The 18,011-nt window shown below is 36.3% G+C and overlaps 1 protein-coding gene and 1 pseudogene across 1 annotated transcript in view; both read right to left on the reverse strand.

The window, feature by feature from the left end:
* Window positions 1-1,284: 1,284 nt before the first annotated feature.
* LOC132002096 (UDP-glucuronosyltransferase 2B10-like) lies at window positions 1,285-15,944 on the reverse strand (annotated as a pseudogene).
* Window positions 15,945-17,230: 1,286 nt separating this feature from the next.
* The window catches only part of LOC132006809 (UDP-glucuronosyltransferase 2B31-like), a 20,026-nt gene continuing 19,245 nt past the window's right edge, over window positions 17,231-18,011 (reverse strand). Inside the window, 2 exon segments of the mRNA XM_059384846.1 lie at window positions 17,231-17,680; window positions 17,682-17,762. Coding sequence (XP_059240829.1) covers window positions 17,485-17,680; window positions 17,682-17,762 — 277 coding nt within the window. The 3' untranslated portion in view covers window positions 17,231-17,484.

Below are 18,011 nucleotides of genomic sequence, written 5' to 3' on the forward strand. Positions count from 1 at the left end.
TGCCTCAGGCTAATGGGTATGTGTGACATAGAGCTTCATTATGCCTCAGGCTAATGTGTATGTGTGACATAGAGCTTCATTATGCCTCAGGCTAATGGGTATGTGTGAGGTTTGTCCTCCTTTACCCCTTCCACCACCTATTTTTTTTTAAAAAAGATATTAGTGTAATTAAAAGAACATTAATGCATTATTTTTTTCGTCTTTGTACTTTACTATTTAGTTTTTAATTTTTAGTGACATGATTATATATTCTGGGTTTAATAAAAGAAAATATTCATTGTTTCCTTTTTGGATATTATTAATGTAATTAATTTCATCAGTGACTATTGCTAAAATAATTTTGTTGTGTAGAAGAATGCTGTAAAAGTCTCCATATAATCAAAAGTGCTAAGTATGCCTCATTTCCATCTAACTGTTTAAATATTTCTCTTGTCAGTCAGAACTGTTCTTAACTTGGTTTCTTTTTTATATTTATGGTTTACCTTGTAAGTTGTATTCTGACCCTAAATGCCAATATTTAAAGGCAAGTGCTGGAGGCCTTTTTGCTATTTCAAATGCTTTCTTATGCATGGAATTTAAAAACTGTTGCACACAATATTTGGCTCTTTATGCCATCAGCAATTTATTTTTCTATGCTGTATGAGAAAAGAATCAATAAAAAGGTTATATAAGTTTCTGTTTTGATATCTTCAGTATCCCATGTATTAAAGGAGTTGGAAATACCTGATTTGACAACGTAAGGTCAAAAAATGGGAGATTATTTTAGGAGGGGGGAAATCTTCTAACATAATCCAGAGCAATTGAACTACCTTACTGGACCCCATATCATGCTTTCCTTTTATTTTGTGTCTTACTATCCAGTTATAAAGGGTTGTTCAATAAAGTAAGAACAGATACTCAGACATATCCAAGGCTTTGTGTGGAAAGTATCTATAGTCCTTTCAACCAAAGAACTGGTGCATAGTTCTAGGTAGGAAGCCAGTTAGAACATTCAGAATTCCTGTAACAAAGGAAATTTATAGGAAAAAGTATTTTGTATTTGAAGAGGGTTGTGAACTATAAACACAAAGGATTTACTTGCCTCAACATTGTGCTGAGGTTCTTGACCAAACTTGAACTTCTCTTCCATCTGTACTTAGGTCATAACTTGTGTCCTTAAAGATGGCCCCACCTCTCATATTGGGTCTTGGCTGAAGAAAATGTGATCTCTGGAATTGGACCTGGAAAGCCTCCCCAGGAATGGTGGGCTAGTGGGGACCTGGGGCTATCTGTCCATCAAGGAGTCTAGAGGTTTCCTGACCTTCTGGCTTTTAAGAGGTAGAAGGATGGCAGCAAGAGCTCAATTTTGGCACTCAGCATATACCATTTCTGAGGGGATACCCGCCTCTGCACAAGGTTTCCATTTGCCTTTCCCTTTTGAGGCATGTGTTTCTGGCACTTGATACTAAACAAGATACGCACTCTACCTAATGACAGAGCATCCATACTTTTTTATTAGCAGAATTTTCCATCTTGTGACACAGAAGCTATAGAATTACTTAGCAGAAAGAAAGCTGGCCCCTGGGGAACAATTTTTCTCTTACTTAAGCAATAAAGACCCAACTGGAAACGAAAAAAACAAAAGCAAACAAAAACCCCCAAAATTGGGGCACCTTTGTCTTAGTTGGAGTATAAACTTATACAGTCAGTTTATACACTAGAATCTCTCCCCTCCTACAGTAGTATGAATAATACTGTTTTGCCACTTATAAAAAGTGTTCAGCTATGTTATTCTTTGTCAGGCTCACATGTACTTGATCTTATTTATAGAGCATATGTTTCTGAAAATGTGTGGTAAAAACAATCAGGCTTCTTAAGTCACAGACTAAAACTGCAGTGAGTCTTTTTTTTCCCGCAGTTACAAAATTATATATCAGTATTAAGGTAGAAATATTTGAGGATTTTTAAAAAGAATTATAAAGGGACTATATCTTTATAGGTAGCATGTCCTCCTTGGTTTGATGAACAGAATTGAAGAATCTCAATATTACTAAATTATTATTTAAATCTTAAGGAATATTGAGGGAAGTAGTTGTAAAAAACATAGGATTATTTCCCTCTTCGGGTAGAATGGATTAATTATAAATATACACAGTATATTTAATAATTATAAATACATATAATACAAATACATTTAATTATATAAGTATAATTAAATATACTTAATTATAAATAATACACAGCATATTTAACCAAGAGTAAAATATTTAGGTGAGGCACAGGTCTTAACGAAATGTGGGGGAGAATGTGTCACAACTTGATTCGCAGAGGTTGAATTAAATGGAGTGATCTTACTTATGCTTCCTGGCTTACTATACCTTCTATGTCTCAAAAGTCTATTCCCTTTTTTCTTTTCTTTCTTAAACTTTTGACAACAAATCAAGCAACATTTATGACAAAGAAAGTAACAGTTGCCACACAAGCCAGCAGGAACCCAATCACATCCAAAGAGTGGTACTGGAACCAGGTGAGGTTTTAAGAAGGTGGGTGTTGACTGCTTTGTGACAAATGACAATCCAGAAGACTGGTTGATCAAGAGGCTTTATAAGCTGATCATGATGAATGATTGATAACCACGTAACATTCTCTTTATAGCTGAAAGAAAACCAAATAATTTACAGAACAAAGAAAAGGTGGATGAAAAAGATAAATGAAATTTTCATGTGTATGTGTAAGGATTTGTGTGGATGGTAACACTGGAGAAAAATTCTATTATTTTCCTTAGAGACAATTAGAGATATTTATGGGCTGGAATTTGTTGACAGTCTAGGACTTCAAGCTGTGAAGGAAAAGAAACTGGGAGATGACAATTATTTCCCATTTAGAAAAAGTGGAAGGAGTTAATTCTGAAAGGCCAAAAAAAAAAAAAAAAAATCAAAATACATGATTTTGACATGGAAATTTCCAATTATCCAGTAAGGAGTTGTTAATAGATATGGTAAACAAGTTTCAAAATACTGTCATAATCCAGAGAGAGGAGACAAGTCCACGTGAAGTTCAGGGGCATGTCCGGGCGGAGCTGATCAGAGCTGGTATTGCCTTGACAGCGGTGAAGTCATGCTTACAAGTGTGGAATGGATTGTGTTGTTTTGAGTCTTGACTCTGATACCTTGTTGTGTGCTTTTTTTTCATTTGAATGGATAGGAATAATGTTTTAATCTGATTATTTTGAGGAATAATGTATTGATTCTTGGAGTTGTCCCTGTCATTTGGAGACTTCCATTTGGGTTTGGTGTTGTGGTTTTTCTAGTTAGTATTGCCATTTTAGAATCTGTGGAGAGTGCTCAATATTTCACTTGCAGGCATTGCTAGTTGCATTTTCTACTGTTGAAATGATTATGGACTAAGACAAGGAAGAAGGATTAATAAAGAGGGCTTTACAAACTTTAAATCACAAAGTGCTCTGACACCTTAGCAATAACCATGGAGGTAACTTCTGTCCCTGTCCTGTGAAAACTAGTGAGAGCACCACTGAGTTTGTGAGAGGGGGGAAATAATCCTGAAACATATTTGTAATACAATAAGGAACAACTATATGGAAGAACTGATTACTTAATCCATACAAAAGAATTAGTATTTCATAAGCATTCAGTACATATCAGCTAATTTTCCTCACTTTTTGGGCACAGCTTTACCTTATTAAGAATTAATTGAAAGTAGAAAGACATCTATTTTAGAAAGATATGCTTTTTCATAAAACTGCCAAATGAACAATACCATCCTTAAGAAGCAAAAAATGTGCTTCTCATGGTGCTTATTTAGGATGAATAATCAATTACATAGCACTGCTTTTAAAATGCAGATGTCCCCTGTGATATTATAACCAAACATTCACAAAATTTTTATTTCTAAAGTCATTATGAAACAAAAAGGGGAAATATATACTTAATTATGATACTGGTAATAATAGAGTATAGGAAATCAATGTGTATCCTGAAGTAATTTGGAAACCAAATATTTCTATTCCAGAAAATTTGGCTTTTAAACAGGATTATCCCAGTAGATCTCTTCTAAGTCAATTACTTTTTGATTTTTACAGTTATATCAAAACAAGCATAACCAAATTACTGAGTATAACTGCATTTATAAATAGTATTCACAAAGTTTTAATTGGATACATTTGAAAGTTGTAGAATGTTTAAATTTATATAAATGTATACATTTACATATTTTTCTCTAAAAATAATTTATATTTTTCTCTAAAAATATATACATAAATGTATATATTTATATATATAAATTTATATATAAAATATAAATATAAATTTATAATAAAGTTATATAAATGTATACATTTACATATTTTTCTCTAAAATAATTTATATTTTTCTCTAAAAATATATACATAAATGTATGTATTTATAATATACATTTATATATTATATATAATATACTTAGATAAACATAAACATATAAATTTATAATGTATTAGTGATGGAATCCAAATATTAGCATAGGAAATTTTGGAGGTGTTTAATGGAAATTCAAAATTGATAACATCATGCTGGTGTACAGAAATTAAACCATTTTAGAAGAGTTTAAAACATTCTCATGCTGAAAGTTGTAATTGTGCAGATAAATACTGTTAGAACACTCATGGTTCCCTGCTTTGTTCTCAGTGTTTCCTCTTAATCTTTCTGTTAAACATTTTGATGATTCTTTTTATTGATTATGTCAAAAATTACTGTCCTTAAACCTCTTGCATTTTCCCTAAATGCAAGAAACCTTACTCTAACACTCAGAATGGATTATTGAAGTTGGTCTTCCAGCACTGAGCAAATCTTACTTATAATTGTTTTCATAGCAGGACTCATGGCTGCCTGCCTGGCTTTCGTATGCACATCTCTCTAGAAATAGTGTCTGGTTAAAAAAAAAAAAAAAAAGTACTCAGGAAGGATCATTAATGGTTATCCTCAATGCATTGAGCAAGTCTGTACTTGACATTTTATTAAGTTCAAACTAATAGCTGCTCCCTTGGCCTTTAAGTGAGCAATATTATCAGGTGGATCTGCAAACAAAGGAATGCCCATCATAGGGATACCATGGTAATTGGCATCATAGATGCAGTCGGTTCCACAGTGAGTTATAAAAGCTTTGGTTTTTGGATGACCTAGGATTGAGTGAATTTCACTAAAATTAAGAATTCTGTCTTTAAATCACCACAGTAAGGGCCCCAGGGAACCCTTGCACCACAGTGGGAGAGCTACCTCAGGGTTCTCTCCAGTAGATCTGTGACCACCCTTCTGATTTGGACTAGATAATGCTCTTGGTGAAGACATGTTTGCCCAGAATTGTTCCAGAGTCGTTCTGTCATCGTGTCCCTGATTGATGCAAATTAAAAATATGTATATTACTTACTATGCTAGAATAACTCCACGCTGTTCAGTGTACTCTCCTTCCAAAGGGGGAAAAATGTAGAGGAGCAAAAATTTCCTGGATATCTGATCAAAGCCATAGGCTTTTTTTTTGAAAACCATATGCTTATCCTTTTCTCCCACCCTTCCTGTCCATCGTCCCTCCCTCCCTCCCTCCCTTCTTCCATTCTTCCTTTTCTTTAAATTGGTTATTCTTATTTCTCTGGAACATAATGATCTAGCTTTCCCAATATAAAAATATACTTTCTCATCCTAATCATTGTCACAAAACTTCTTTTCAAAATTATTTTTAGAGAAAAAGGAAATAGTTTGCAAACCTCAGTGGTCTTGTAGACTGTTTTGTAGAACATTCTTCAAAAGTATAATTCTCCGCTGATGGCATTAATTTCAATATGATACTGAACTTTCCTATGACTTACATAGTGTGTCCTAGTGTAGTGTAATTCCAGTGACTGTAGCAACAGTTAAGATTACCTAAACTGTTTTGTTTCTTTGGCCTAAAATGAAAATTTTAGTCTTTTGTTTGAAACTCCTTCATCCATGCTGTGGAAGATGGTGCCCTATAGTATTACACTAATCTATTCTCTGCAGATTAATCACTGATAGACTAGCTGTTCTCATTCCCTGACATCCTTGTGAAAAGAAGCTTATTGCAAGAAAATTTGCAAAAGTATAAAAAATTGCAAAAAAGGAAGTTAGTTTTAATCATGCTATCTGGAGATATGCCTGGTTTAAAATTTTTTTTAGTTGAGAAAAATTTTATATATAAAACACTGTGTAACTTAAGGTGCACAGCATGTTGACTTGATACATTTATATATTTAATATGATTTCCATCATAATTATAGCATCTCTATCTTGTCACATGATTATTTCCTTCTTGTGGTTAGGATGATTAAGATCTAGTCTCTTAGCAAGTGTGAGGGTTATAATACATTATATTTGTATTCACCATACTGTGCATCAGCTCTTATACTACTATTAATAAGTCTTAATAGTAAGACTTATTACTGCTAGTTACAAGTTTGTACCCTTAAAAAATACCTCTATTTCCCCACTTGCCAGGGTGATTAGCCCCTGATAACTGCTATAACCACTCTCTGTTTTTATGAGTTTGGCTTATTTAGATTACACAATACAAGTGATACAGTATTTATTTTTCTCTCTTTTTGAAAAGATAAAATTGACAAATGTTTACATAGATTAAGGAAAAAAAGACTCAAAATTAGAAATGAGAGAGGAGACACAATTGATAATACAGAAATGCATAGGAAACACAAAAGACTACTATGAACAATTATATGCCCACAAGTTACATAACATAGAAGAAATGGATAAATTCTTAGAAAAACACAACCTACCAAGACAGAATAGTGAGTGAAGAAGTAGATATCTGAACAGACCAATAATGAATAAAGAGATTGAAAGAGTAATCAAAAACCTCCCAACACAGATATTCCCCAGGAATAGACAGCTTCACTGGTGAGTTCTACCAAACATATAAAGAAAAATTAATGCCAGTCCTTCTCAAATGCTTCCAAAAACTTGAAGAAGAGGGAATGCTTACAAAATCATTCTCCAAGGCAAGCATTATCCTGATACTAAAGCAAAATAAGGACACCACAGGAAGGAAAACTATAAATCAGTATCCCCGATGAGTATAGATAACAAAAATTCTCAACAAAATATTAGCAAATTGAATTCAAGACCATATTAAGAGTATTATACAACATAACCAGGTGGGATTTATCCCTGGGATGCAAGGATGGTTCAACATGGAACTCAATCACACTAATACATCACATTAACAGAATGAAAGACAAAAATAGCACAATCCTCTTTATAGAGGCAGAAAAGGTGACAATACATTTTTTCATTATGAAAACCCTCAACATGTTGAGTATAGAAGGAACATACCTCAACATAAAGGTTATAGATGGCAAACCCACAAATAACATACTAAATGGTGAAAAATTGAAAGCTTTTCCTCTAAATTAGGAAGAGAATAAGATGCCACTGTTGACACTCTTTTATTCAGTATAGTACTAGAAGTCCTAACTAGAGCAACTAGGCAAGAAAAGAAGTAAAAGGCATCCAGTTAGAAAAGAATAAGTTAAATTGTGGTTATTTTCAGATGATATGGTTTTGTGTATGGAAAATTCCAAAGACTCACCCAGAGAAACCATTGGAACTAATTAACTAGTAAAGTTGCAGATAGAAAACTGATATACAGAAATCAGTTGCACTATTCTACACCAATAATGAAACATCTGAAAAATAAATACTGTCTTGTCACAAGAGCATCAAAGACAATAAAATAGGTATAAATTTAACAACAGGGAAAATAAATTTAACCAAAGAAGTGAAAGGTCTGTACAGCAAAAACTACTTTGTGGGGAAAAAAATAGAAGACACAAGTGGAAAAAATTGTATGTTCATGGATGCAAAGAATTAATATTGCTGAAATGTCCATGCTACCTAAAGCCATCCATAGATTCAATGCAATCCCTATCAAAATATCAATGATGGGGACACCTGGGGGGCTCAGTCTGTTAGGGGTCTGACTCTTGATTTTTGGCTTGGTCATGATCTCAGGGTTGTGAGATGGAGCCCCGTGTTGTGCTCTGTGCTGAGCTTGGAACCTGCTTAAGAATCTTTCTTTTCCTCTCCCTCTGCCTCTCCCCCCAGTCATGCTCTCTATAAATAGATAAATAAATAAATAGACATTCTTCACAGAGATAGAACAAACTATTCTAAAACTGGCATGAAACCACAAAAGACTGCAAATAGGCAACACAGCCCTCAGAACCAGGTTGAAGTCCTCACAGTCCCTGATTTTAAACTGCATTAAAAAGCTATATAGTAACTAAAATAATATGGGACCTGCATAAAAAGAGAATATAGACCAGTAGAACCGAATACAAGAGTCCAGGGACACATAGGTAGCTGGGTCAATTGAGTGGCTGGCTCTTGATTTTGACTCGTCGTCATCTCAGGGTCCTGGGATCAAGCCCTGCGTCAGGCTCCGAGCTCAGTAAGGAGTCTGCTGGAGAATTCTTTCTCCCTCCGCCGCTACCCCCAGTTGCATGTATGTGTGTTCTCTTTCTCTCTCAACTTAAAAAAAGAATGTAAGAATCAAATTCTGCATGTATAGGAATACCCAATGGGAAAAGGATGATCTCTTCAGCAAATGGTGTTAGGAAGACTGCATATACATGCATAAAAATGAAATTGGACCCTTATTTTACACTACTCACAAAATCAACCCAACTATATCAGAGACTGAAACGTAAGATGTGATACCATAACGCTCCTAAAAGAAAACATAGGGAAAAAGCTCTTTGACATTGGTCTTGACAGTGACTTTTTTGGATATGAGACCAAAACCACAAACAACAAAAACCAAAAACCAACAAGTGGGACTACATCAAACTTAATAGCTTACACATAGCAAAAGAGATGTCAAAATGAAAAAACAAACTACAGAATGGGGGACAGTTTTTGCAAACCATATATTGGGTAAGGGGTTAATATAAAAAATAAGGAACTCCTACAACTCAATTCCAAAAACCAATCTAATTGAAAAATGGGCAGAGGAACTACATAAACATTTTTCCAAAGACACCCAAATGGCCAATCCGTTACTTGAAAAGATGCTCAACGTCACTAATCATTAGGGAAATGTGAACCAAAACTACAATGAGATATCACCTCATGTCTGTCAGAATGGCAATTCTTAGGAAGTGATAAGTGTTGACGAGGATGTGGAGAAAAAGGTATCCTTGTGCACTGTACTCAGGAGTGTAAATTGCTTTAGCCACTAAGGATAGACAATACGGCAATTCCTCAAAAACTAAGAGGTACCTTATAATCCAGCAATTCTGCTTCTGGGTGTATACTCAAAAAAAAAAAAAAAAAAAAAAAAGGAAAGAAAAACAGGATATTGACAATGCATGTTTGTTGAAATATTATTTACAACAACCAGTGGAAACAACCTAAGTGCCATTTGTGACCACATGGATGGAACTTAAGGACATTATGCTAAAATTTGTTTTCATTCTAATCTTTATTCATATAATTAAGTCTACGTTGTGACATATGTTTTGAAAATTTTAATCCCAATTTGTTGTATTTTTTCATTGTGCAAGAAAATTGTGATCTTATATTTATCATTTTGCCCCTCTCTTTTCAACCAAATCTTATAAATACAGCTCATTAAGTGTGATTAAGCTTTTTTTGATTAAACCTATTATAATGGCATGATATGCACAAATATAAGTTATTTAATTATTACTTAATTTTGGGTATTTAGATTACTTCCAGTGTTTACTTTTATGAATAATTGCATCAAATTTTGTACATCTTGATTATTTTTCTCTGCATAGTTCTATGAATATATTATGAAGCCAAAGGCTATAAAGAATTTTTAAGACTCCTGATGCATTCTGCCAACTGTCTTAATTCTTTAAAAAGGGTACAAAAGTTTTCTGAGAACTTAATACTTAATGGAAAAGTAAGTAATTTGGAAAAACCATTTCTTTATATAATTCTTAACAATCACTGACATGGATTAAAATCTTGTTTTTGCAGCTTCAGAACAACAGCTCCTATTAGTAATTATTTGTATGTCTTCATTGGACAAGTGTCTGTTTATATCTTCTGCCCATTTTTTGATATGATTATCTGTTTTGTGTGTGTTGAGTTTGAGAAGTTCTTTATAGATCCTGGATATCAACCTTTTGTCTGTACTGTCATTTGCAAATATCTTCTCCCATTCCGTGGAGGATGGGCCTTCTTCAACAGATCTAATGGCTATCAACATAGACAATATGTCGGAAAAAGAATTCAGGCTAACAATAATTCAGGCAACAGCTAGGTTGGAGAAAGCCATGGATGACCAAACGGAATTGATTAGGGCCGAGCTGAAAGCAACCAGAGATGATGTTTACAATGTTAGGGCAGAGCTGAAAGCCACGAGGGATGAGGTTCACAATGCTCTAAGTGAGTTCCAATCTAATCTAAATTCTCTTAAAACTAGGGTAACTGAGACAGAAGATAGAATTAGTGATCTGGAGGACAAACAGAGAGAAAGGATGATGAGGAAGTCTGGAACAAACAGCTTAGAAGCCACGAAAACAGAATCAGGGAAATAAATGATGCCATGAAACGTTCCAGTGTCAGAATTATTGGAATCCCTGAAGGGGAGGAGAAAAAAGAAGTCTAGAAGATATAGTGGAACAAGTTCTTCATGAAAATTTTCCCAATCTCGTGAATGGAATCAGTGTTCATGTACTAGAGGCCGAATGGTCTCCACCCAAGATTATAGATTCCCGAAAAACATCAAGGCACTTGATAGTCAAATTCAGGAATCATAATTGCAGATATAATCTCTTGAAAGCTTCTAGGACAAAGAGGCTCCTTACATAGGAAAGCCCATCAGAATAATGTCAGACCTGTCCAGAGGCCTGGCAAGGCAGAAAGGGCTGGCAAGATATATTCAGGGCACTAAATGAGAAGAACATGCAGCCAAGAAAATTTATCCAGCAAGACTGACATTCAAAATGGATGGAGAGATAGTTTCCAAGACTGGCAAGGCTTAAAAGACTATGCAACCACCAAGCCAATACTGCAGGAAATATTAAGGGGGGTTCTATAAAAGAGGAAAAATCCTAAGAATAACATTGAGCAGAAATATAGAGACAATCTACAGAAAGAAAGACTTCAAAGGTAACACGATGTCAATAAAAACGTATCTATCAATAATCACTCTCAAAGTGAATGGCCTAAATGCACCCATAAAATGGCACAGGGTTGAGATTGTATAAAATGACAGGACCCATCCATATATTGTCTGTAAGAGACCCATTTTTAACCTAAAGATACACCCAGACTGAAAGTGAAGGGATGGAGAAGCATCTTTCATGCCATGGGCCTCAAAAGAAGGCTGGGGTAGCGATTCTCATATCAGACAAATTAGATTTTAAACTAGACTGTAGTCAGAGATACAGAAGGACACTATATCATTCCTAAAGGGACTATTCACCAAGATAATCTAATAATTGTAAATATCTATGCCCCCAATATGGGAGCAGCCAATTACATAAGAAAATTGTTAGTCAAGATAAAGAGTCATATTGATATGAATACATTAATAGTAGGAGATCTTAACACGCCTTTCTCAGAAATAGACAGATCATCGAAGCATAAAATCAATAAAGAAACAAGAGCATTGAATGACACATTGGAACAAATGGACCTCATAGATATATACAGAACATTCCCCCCTAAAATAACAGAATACTCATTCTTCTCAAGTGTACATGGAACCCTTCTCCAGAATAGGCCACATACTGGGTCACAAATCAGGATTCAACTGATACCAAAAGACTGAGATTATTCCCTGCACATTCTCAGATCACAATGCTTTGAAACTGGAGCTCAATCACAAGGAAAAGTTCAGAAGCAACTCAAACACCTGGAAGCTAAAGAACACCATTTGCATGTTTAAAATTCCTCTATTCCCTTACTTTCAATCTGTAGGTGGATTTAGGTCTAAAATGAATTTCTTGTAGGCAGATTACAGATGGGTCTTTTCTTATAATTTTAGTCCATATACCTTTAAAGTAATTATTGATAGATCTGTATTCAGTGCTATTACTTGTTTTTTCATTGTTTCCTGCGATTTTCTCTGTTCCATTCTAATCTTGTCACTTTTGGTCTTTCTCTCCCACTCAGAGATTCCCCTTTATTATTTCTTGCAGGGCTAGTTTAGTGGTCACAAACAAACTTCTTTAGTTTTTGTTTGTGCTGGAAACTCTTTATTTCTCTTACTCTGAATGACAGTCTTGTTGGATAAAGTATTCTTGACTGCATATTTTTCCTTTTCAGTTTGTTGAATATATCATGCCACTCTCTTTTGGTCTTAGAAATTTCTTTGAGATCTGCTGCTAATTGGATTTGTCTTGCCTTGTAGTTTAGGGATTTCTTTTCCTTCACGGCTTTCAGAATTCTTTCCCTATCTTTATATATTGCAAATTGGACTACAATAAGTCGTGATGGTGGCCTGATTCTGTTGATTTTGTTGGGTGCTCTCTGTGCCTCCTGGATTTGGATATCTGCTTCCTTCCTCAGATTAAGGATGTTTTCAGCTATATTTTACTAAAATAAACCTTCTACCCCTTTTCCCCTTTCTTCTTCTTTGGGATTCATATGATAAGAATGTTACTACACTTTCTGCAGTCACTGAGTTCCCAAAGTCTACATTCATATCCAATATTTTTCTTTCACTATTCTTTTCAGCTTCATTATTTTCCATAATTTTATCTTCTATATCACTTAGTCATTCTTCTGACACTTCCATCCTTGTGGTCATTACATCCAGGTGGTTTTGCATCATATTTAGAGCATTTTTTTCCCTTCCTCCTTCTTTGGTCTGACTAGCTCTTAACTGTGTTGTAAGGGACTCACTGGTATCTTGTATGCTTTTCCTGATCCCAGCTAGTATCTTTTTGATAGTTGATTTAAATTTCAGTTCAGGCACAATACTTATACTTGTGTTGATTAGGTCCCTGACTGTGATGTCTCATTGTTTTTACTTTCAGGGTGAATTTCTCTATCTTGACATTCTCTATAGGTCTCTGTCTTCTCTGTGTTAGGAAAGCCTGTTTTGCTTCCTGCTCCTGAGAGTAATGGCTATATTAAGAAGAGGTCTATACTGTCCAGGGCCTGGTGCTTCAGGGAGTGTCTCTGGTGTATGCTGTGTGCATTCTAAGCTACAGTTATTTTCAAAATGTAACATTTATAGCTCCCATTTTTTAAAAGATATTTCTTAGTTGTGATATTGTCACATGTGTATAATTTTTTAAAAATGTGGAAATGTCATTCCTGAGTTCGTTCTCTTCAGAACAACCTGCCCCCATATTTAGTTGCCTATAACATCAATCTTTTTATTATTATCTCTCATATTTCTGAGTGTCAGCTGGGCTCATGCAGTAGGTTCTTTGCATTGATTCTTGGGTTTCTCAGTGGGTTACAGTTATATAATGGCTGAGATATAATCATCCAAAGGATCTTCATTCACACATCTAATGATAATTAGAGAATACTCATGTTCCTGCTATTTGCAGTCATGATTTAAAATTACCATAAAATAATCTTTTTATTAACATATAATGTGATATTGTTTTAGGGGTACACGTCTGTGATTCATTAGTCTAACACAATTCACAGCACTCATCATAGCACATACTCTCCCCAATGTCCATTACTCTATAATCTTTTGGAAGTCAGCCAGCAGAGGTCACTAAGCTACTGTAAAATTCATGTAATACTGACATTAAAAACACAGTAACATCGTTAAGAATTGTGCATTTAGATCTTCACATGTATTGAAATTTTTAATAATTATTCTAATATATTTATTACTAGGTATTTTAGATGAAGGATTTCTTAAACATGAAAATGGGGCCCAAATTTGTAACAATAGATGGTATATGAGATTTTGGTCAATTCAAGTATTCTGAATAACATTACTGACCTGATAGCGCAACAGCAAAATCTTGGAACTTGTTATATTGAAATCATATGTTTATTTCATTAGCAGATTTTTTTATTCAGTATAATTAACACATGAAAACCATGCTGTGAAATGTCAAAAGATTAAGACATGTATAAATGTCTATATTACCATCCTTTGATGTTCTGGGTTTTCTTTCAGAATGTTTCTTTTGTGTTTGTACAAATTAACATGTATTTTATTTTATTTCTGGAACTTGTTCATTTAGCATTGTGATGTGGGGAACATGCAACAATATTACTTACAACAAAATCTTCTCTGTAATTACTGTATACATTATGTCTTTCATTGGAGGTATGTTTGATAGATATTTAGGTACTTCTGCTAATACGCTGTCCATAAACATGTGCATGTGTATTTCTACATGACTGATTCCTAGAAGTAGAAATGCATGATTAAAAAGTATGTTTAAGGGACGCCTGGATGGCTCAGTTGGTTAAGCGGCTGCCTTCGGCTCGGGTCATGATCCCAGCATCCTGGGATCGAGTCCCATATCCGGCTTCTTGCTCCGCAGGGAGCCTGCTTCTCCGTCTGACTCTGCCTGCCACTCTGTCTGCCTGTGCTCGCTCTCGCTCGCTCTCTCTGACAAATAAATAAAAAATCTTTAAAAAAAAAAAAAGTATGTTTAAATTTTATTTCAGGGTGCCTGGGTGGCTCAGTGCGTTGAGACTCTGCCTTTGGCGGTGGTCGTGATCTTGGGTTCCTGGGATGGAGCCCCACTTTAGGCTCTCTGCTCAGCAGGGAGCCTGCTTCCTCTTCTCTCGCTGCCGGCTGCTCTGCCTACTTGTGATCTCTCTCTCTCTATCAAATAAATTAAAAAACCACCTTTTTTTTTAAAAGATTTTATTTATTTATTTGACAGAGAGAAATTACAAGTAGATGGAGAGGCAGGCAGAGAGAGAGAGAGGGAAGCAGGCTCCCCACTGAGCAGAGAGCCTGACGCGGGACTTGATCCCAGGACCCTGAGATCATGACCTGAGCCGAAGGCAGCGGCTTAACCCACTGAGCCACCCAGGCGCCCCATAAATAAAAACTTTTTAAAAAATTTTATTTGAAAACTCATTCTGCATTATACTTCACAAAAACAGTTTTCGCAGATTCTTCTTCTTTTTTTCTTTTTTAGCAGAAGGGAATTTCCTTAATTTGATAGAATATTTATCTACAGCAAGGCAATATCAGGGAATATTGGTGAAACAGTGAAAGGTTTTCACTGAGATTGTGAAGATTAGAATGGTCACAATTCCACCTCAATTCAGTATTGTACTTAAAGTGTTACATGTGTTCAAATAAGATTGACCCTGACATTAATTTAAAAAAAAAATAGCCATTTATAAGAGAAACTGACAGAATATAAAGATGGTTTCCTTAGCTTGCTAAGTAGTAATTACCTCACTCTGGCACTAATTAGAATATTTACTATAATGACCACTTCACAGATAAGTAAAACAATTTACATTTTAAACACTTACTTCTGTAGGATATATTCTACCATTTAAAGTAGAAATAAAAGCCAAAGAATGTCTTACTAGAAAACATGCTGTCCTTAAGTATTTCTTAGCCATGGCTCAGAAGCCATAGAGAGCTTCACAGTGTGCCACTCCCTGCAAGCCACATGTGGGGTTGTGGCTTTGCATCTCAATACAGCAGCAGTGTCCTCTGAAGGCATCAGAGAACAGGCTGCCATGTCAAGAGAGGCCCAGGCCTGCGGTGATCCATGCCCCCTTTCAGAGCTTGCAGACAGCAAGGATCTCAGTAATGGCACAAAGTACCCAGACATTTATCTGCATGGTTGGTCACCAGTCCTTGCTGGAGGTGCGAATTCGAAGCCATGGCAAGGCCCACTGAAGGAGTGGTGGGCTGTGATTGGGCCATCTAAGCTCAGGGCAGTGGCCCATAGCAGAGGCCATGTGCCTAGCACACAAGAGATGTACACCAGGTAGTGAATGTGCCGTCATCTACGCAATCAGCCACATGCCCCAGTCGCAGACAAGAAATAGCAGCGTCTGGCTAGGTACCATGTAGGGCATTTATGCCTTTGGGTGAACTGAGGCACACAGCCAGGCTGGGGTTGTAAAGACTGGTTTGACTGAGGGCTGCCAGCCATGCAGCACTTCGTGGGCCAGGCTGTTCATTCTCGCTATGTCGTAGTCCACAGGGTCCAGGGGGCCTGGGCTGGGTTGCCGAGGACCGGAACAGGTCTGGGGGCAGCCAACTCCATGACAGCCCACTACTAGCACGGAGGCTACCTCCAGGTGCCACTGCTGGACATGCCCAGCTGAGGCAGCACCTTGTTGTGGGCTTTGGAGCCCCATCCTTCTGGGCCACAAGAACCAGTCATCAGACTCTGGCCACCAGCCTCTGCTTCAGGGGATCAGGTACTCCTCCTAATGGGCCTCTTTGGCCTACAAGGTGATGACTCCCTCCCTGATAGGCATGGCAGCTCCTTCCCTCTCAATGGGAGAGAGTGAAAGTTCAGTAAGTTCCTTTAGGGAGCGTGTCCTCTATTATCCAACCTACAAGTGAGACTTTGCATCCATTATCAAAGGGTAGAATGAGCATGGAAGCCACTAGGTGAATCTTTTTAAAGGACTGTGAGGAAAAGAGAATAAGCTAATGAAACAAAGTCTGTCATAAATAGCTCAATTTTAGGTTTTTTTTTTTTTTTTTAAGATTTTACTTATTTTGGAGAGAGAGTATGCTGGAGCAGGGAGAGTGAGAAGCTGAGGGAGATAACCTTCAGCAGACTAGTTGCTAAGCCCAGAGCCCAACTCTGAGCTTAGATCTCTTGATCTCACTGCCCTGAGATCATGACCTTTGCTGAAACCAAGAGTCAGAAGCTTAACCAGTTGAGCAGCTCAGTTTTATAACAGGAAAGGGGTAGCTAGTAGATTTCTAAATTCACATACGTTCTGCTGGAAAGTGACAAGCTGGATTAAACCCAACCAAGAACATGCCCTGTTCATAGGTAAGGAGGCTGAGACTGGATCTTACTGTGGAGAATTAGTGGTCTTCCAAAACAAAATGGGCGAGTAAATCATTTTACACAGTTTTAACTAACTGTCATTTCTCTAGCAAAGGACAAAACTACAAAATTCTAGCCCCAAATTAAGTTAACATATTCTGATATTTGCACAATAATAGAGATATTGCGAATAGCTTTCATAATGTTCTTGTGTCCATACCCAATGTTTGAAACACAGTTAAGATCTATATTTTTGGAGGGTGATGAGTTATGATTTAGAAAAACAAGTTTCAATAAGTACCCATACGGTTTTATTTTTATTTTATTTATTTTTTTCCAGTTTTCCTTTTGGCATGACATTTCTAACTCCTAAATAGGCTTTAAATCCCTTGAAAGCCGATTTTGATCTGAGAAGCTAAGTGGTGAAAAGTCATTTGTCACAGGAGGAAGAAATTTTCTATCACAGCTTCTTGCTGGAATAAACTGGATGAGTCCCATTTGTGAGGCATACCAGCTTGAGGCCTCCGATGTAACTACTCCTTTTTTTCTTTCTTCCCTCTTTTTGCAAACTTCCGGTAACAGAACAGACAACACTGTGTGGTGACAAATATAGCAGCTGCCACACAGGCCAGCAGGAACCCAATCACATCCAGAGAGTGGTACTGGAACCAGGTGAGGTCATGGGAGGCCGGCCTCAGGTGTTTGGCTCCTTTGTGGCGCATGACAAACTATCCAGAAGACGGCTCGATCCAAGGGCTTTATAGGCTGGTCGTGGTGAATCCTTGATAATCTCATAGCGTTCTCTTTGTATCTAAACAGAAACATAAAGATACCGACATTGAAAGGAAGCTCATTTGCCTAATCGTATAATTCCCATGTAAGGTTTCTGAAAAGTGCCATACAAATGCTTCAAAATATATGTCACAGAGTTACAGAAGCAGTATGTTTTTTTATTTGGATCCGCACTGGAGATTTGGCATTTAAATTGGAATTTTCCCATCCCCAACTATTCTGAGAAGTGAAAATGGAAGTGCAGTGAGGATAGTTTGGTCTTTTCTAA

Source organism: Mustela nigripes, chromosome 1 (genome assembly GCF_022355385.1).
Source record: "Mustela nigripes isolate SB6536 chromosome 1, MUSNIG.SB6536, whole genome shotgun sequence".
Lineage (NCBI taxonomy): Eukaryota > Metazoa > Chordata > Mammalia > Carnivora > Mustelidae > Mustela > Mustela nigripes.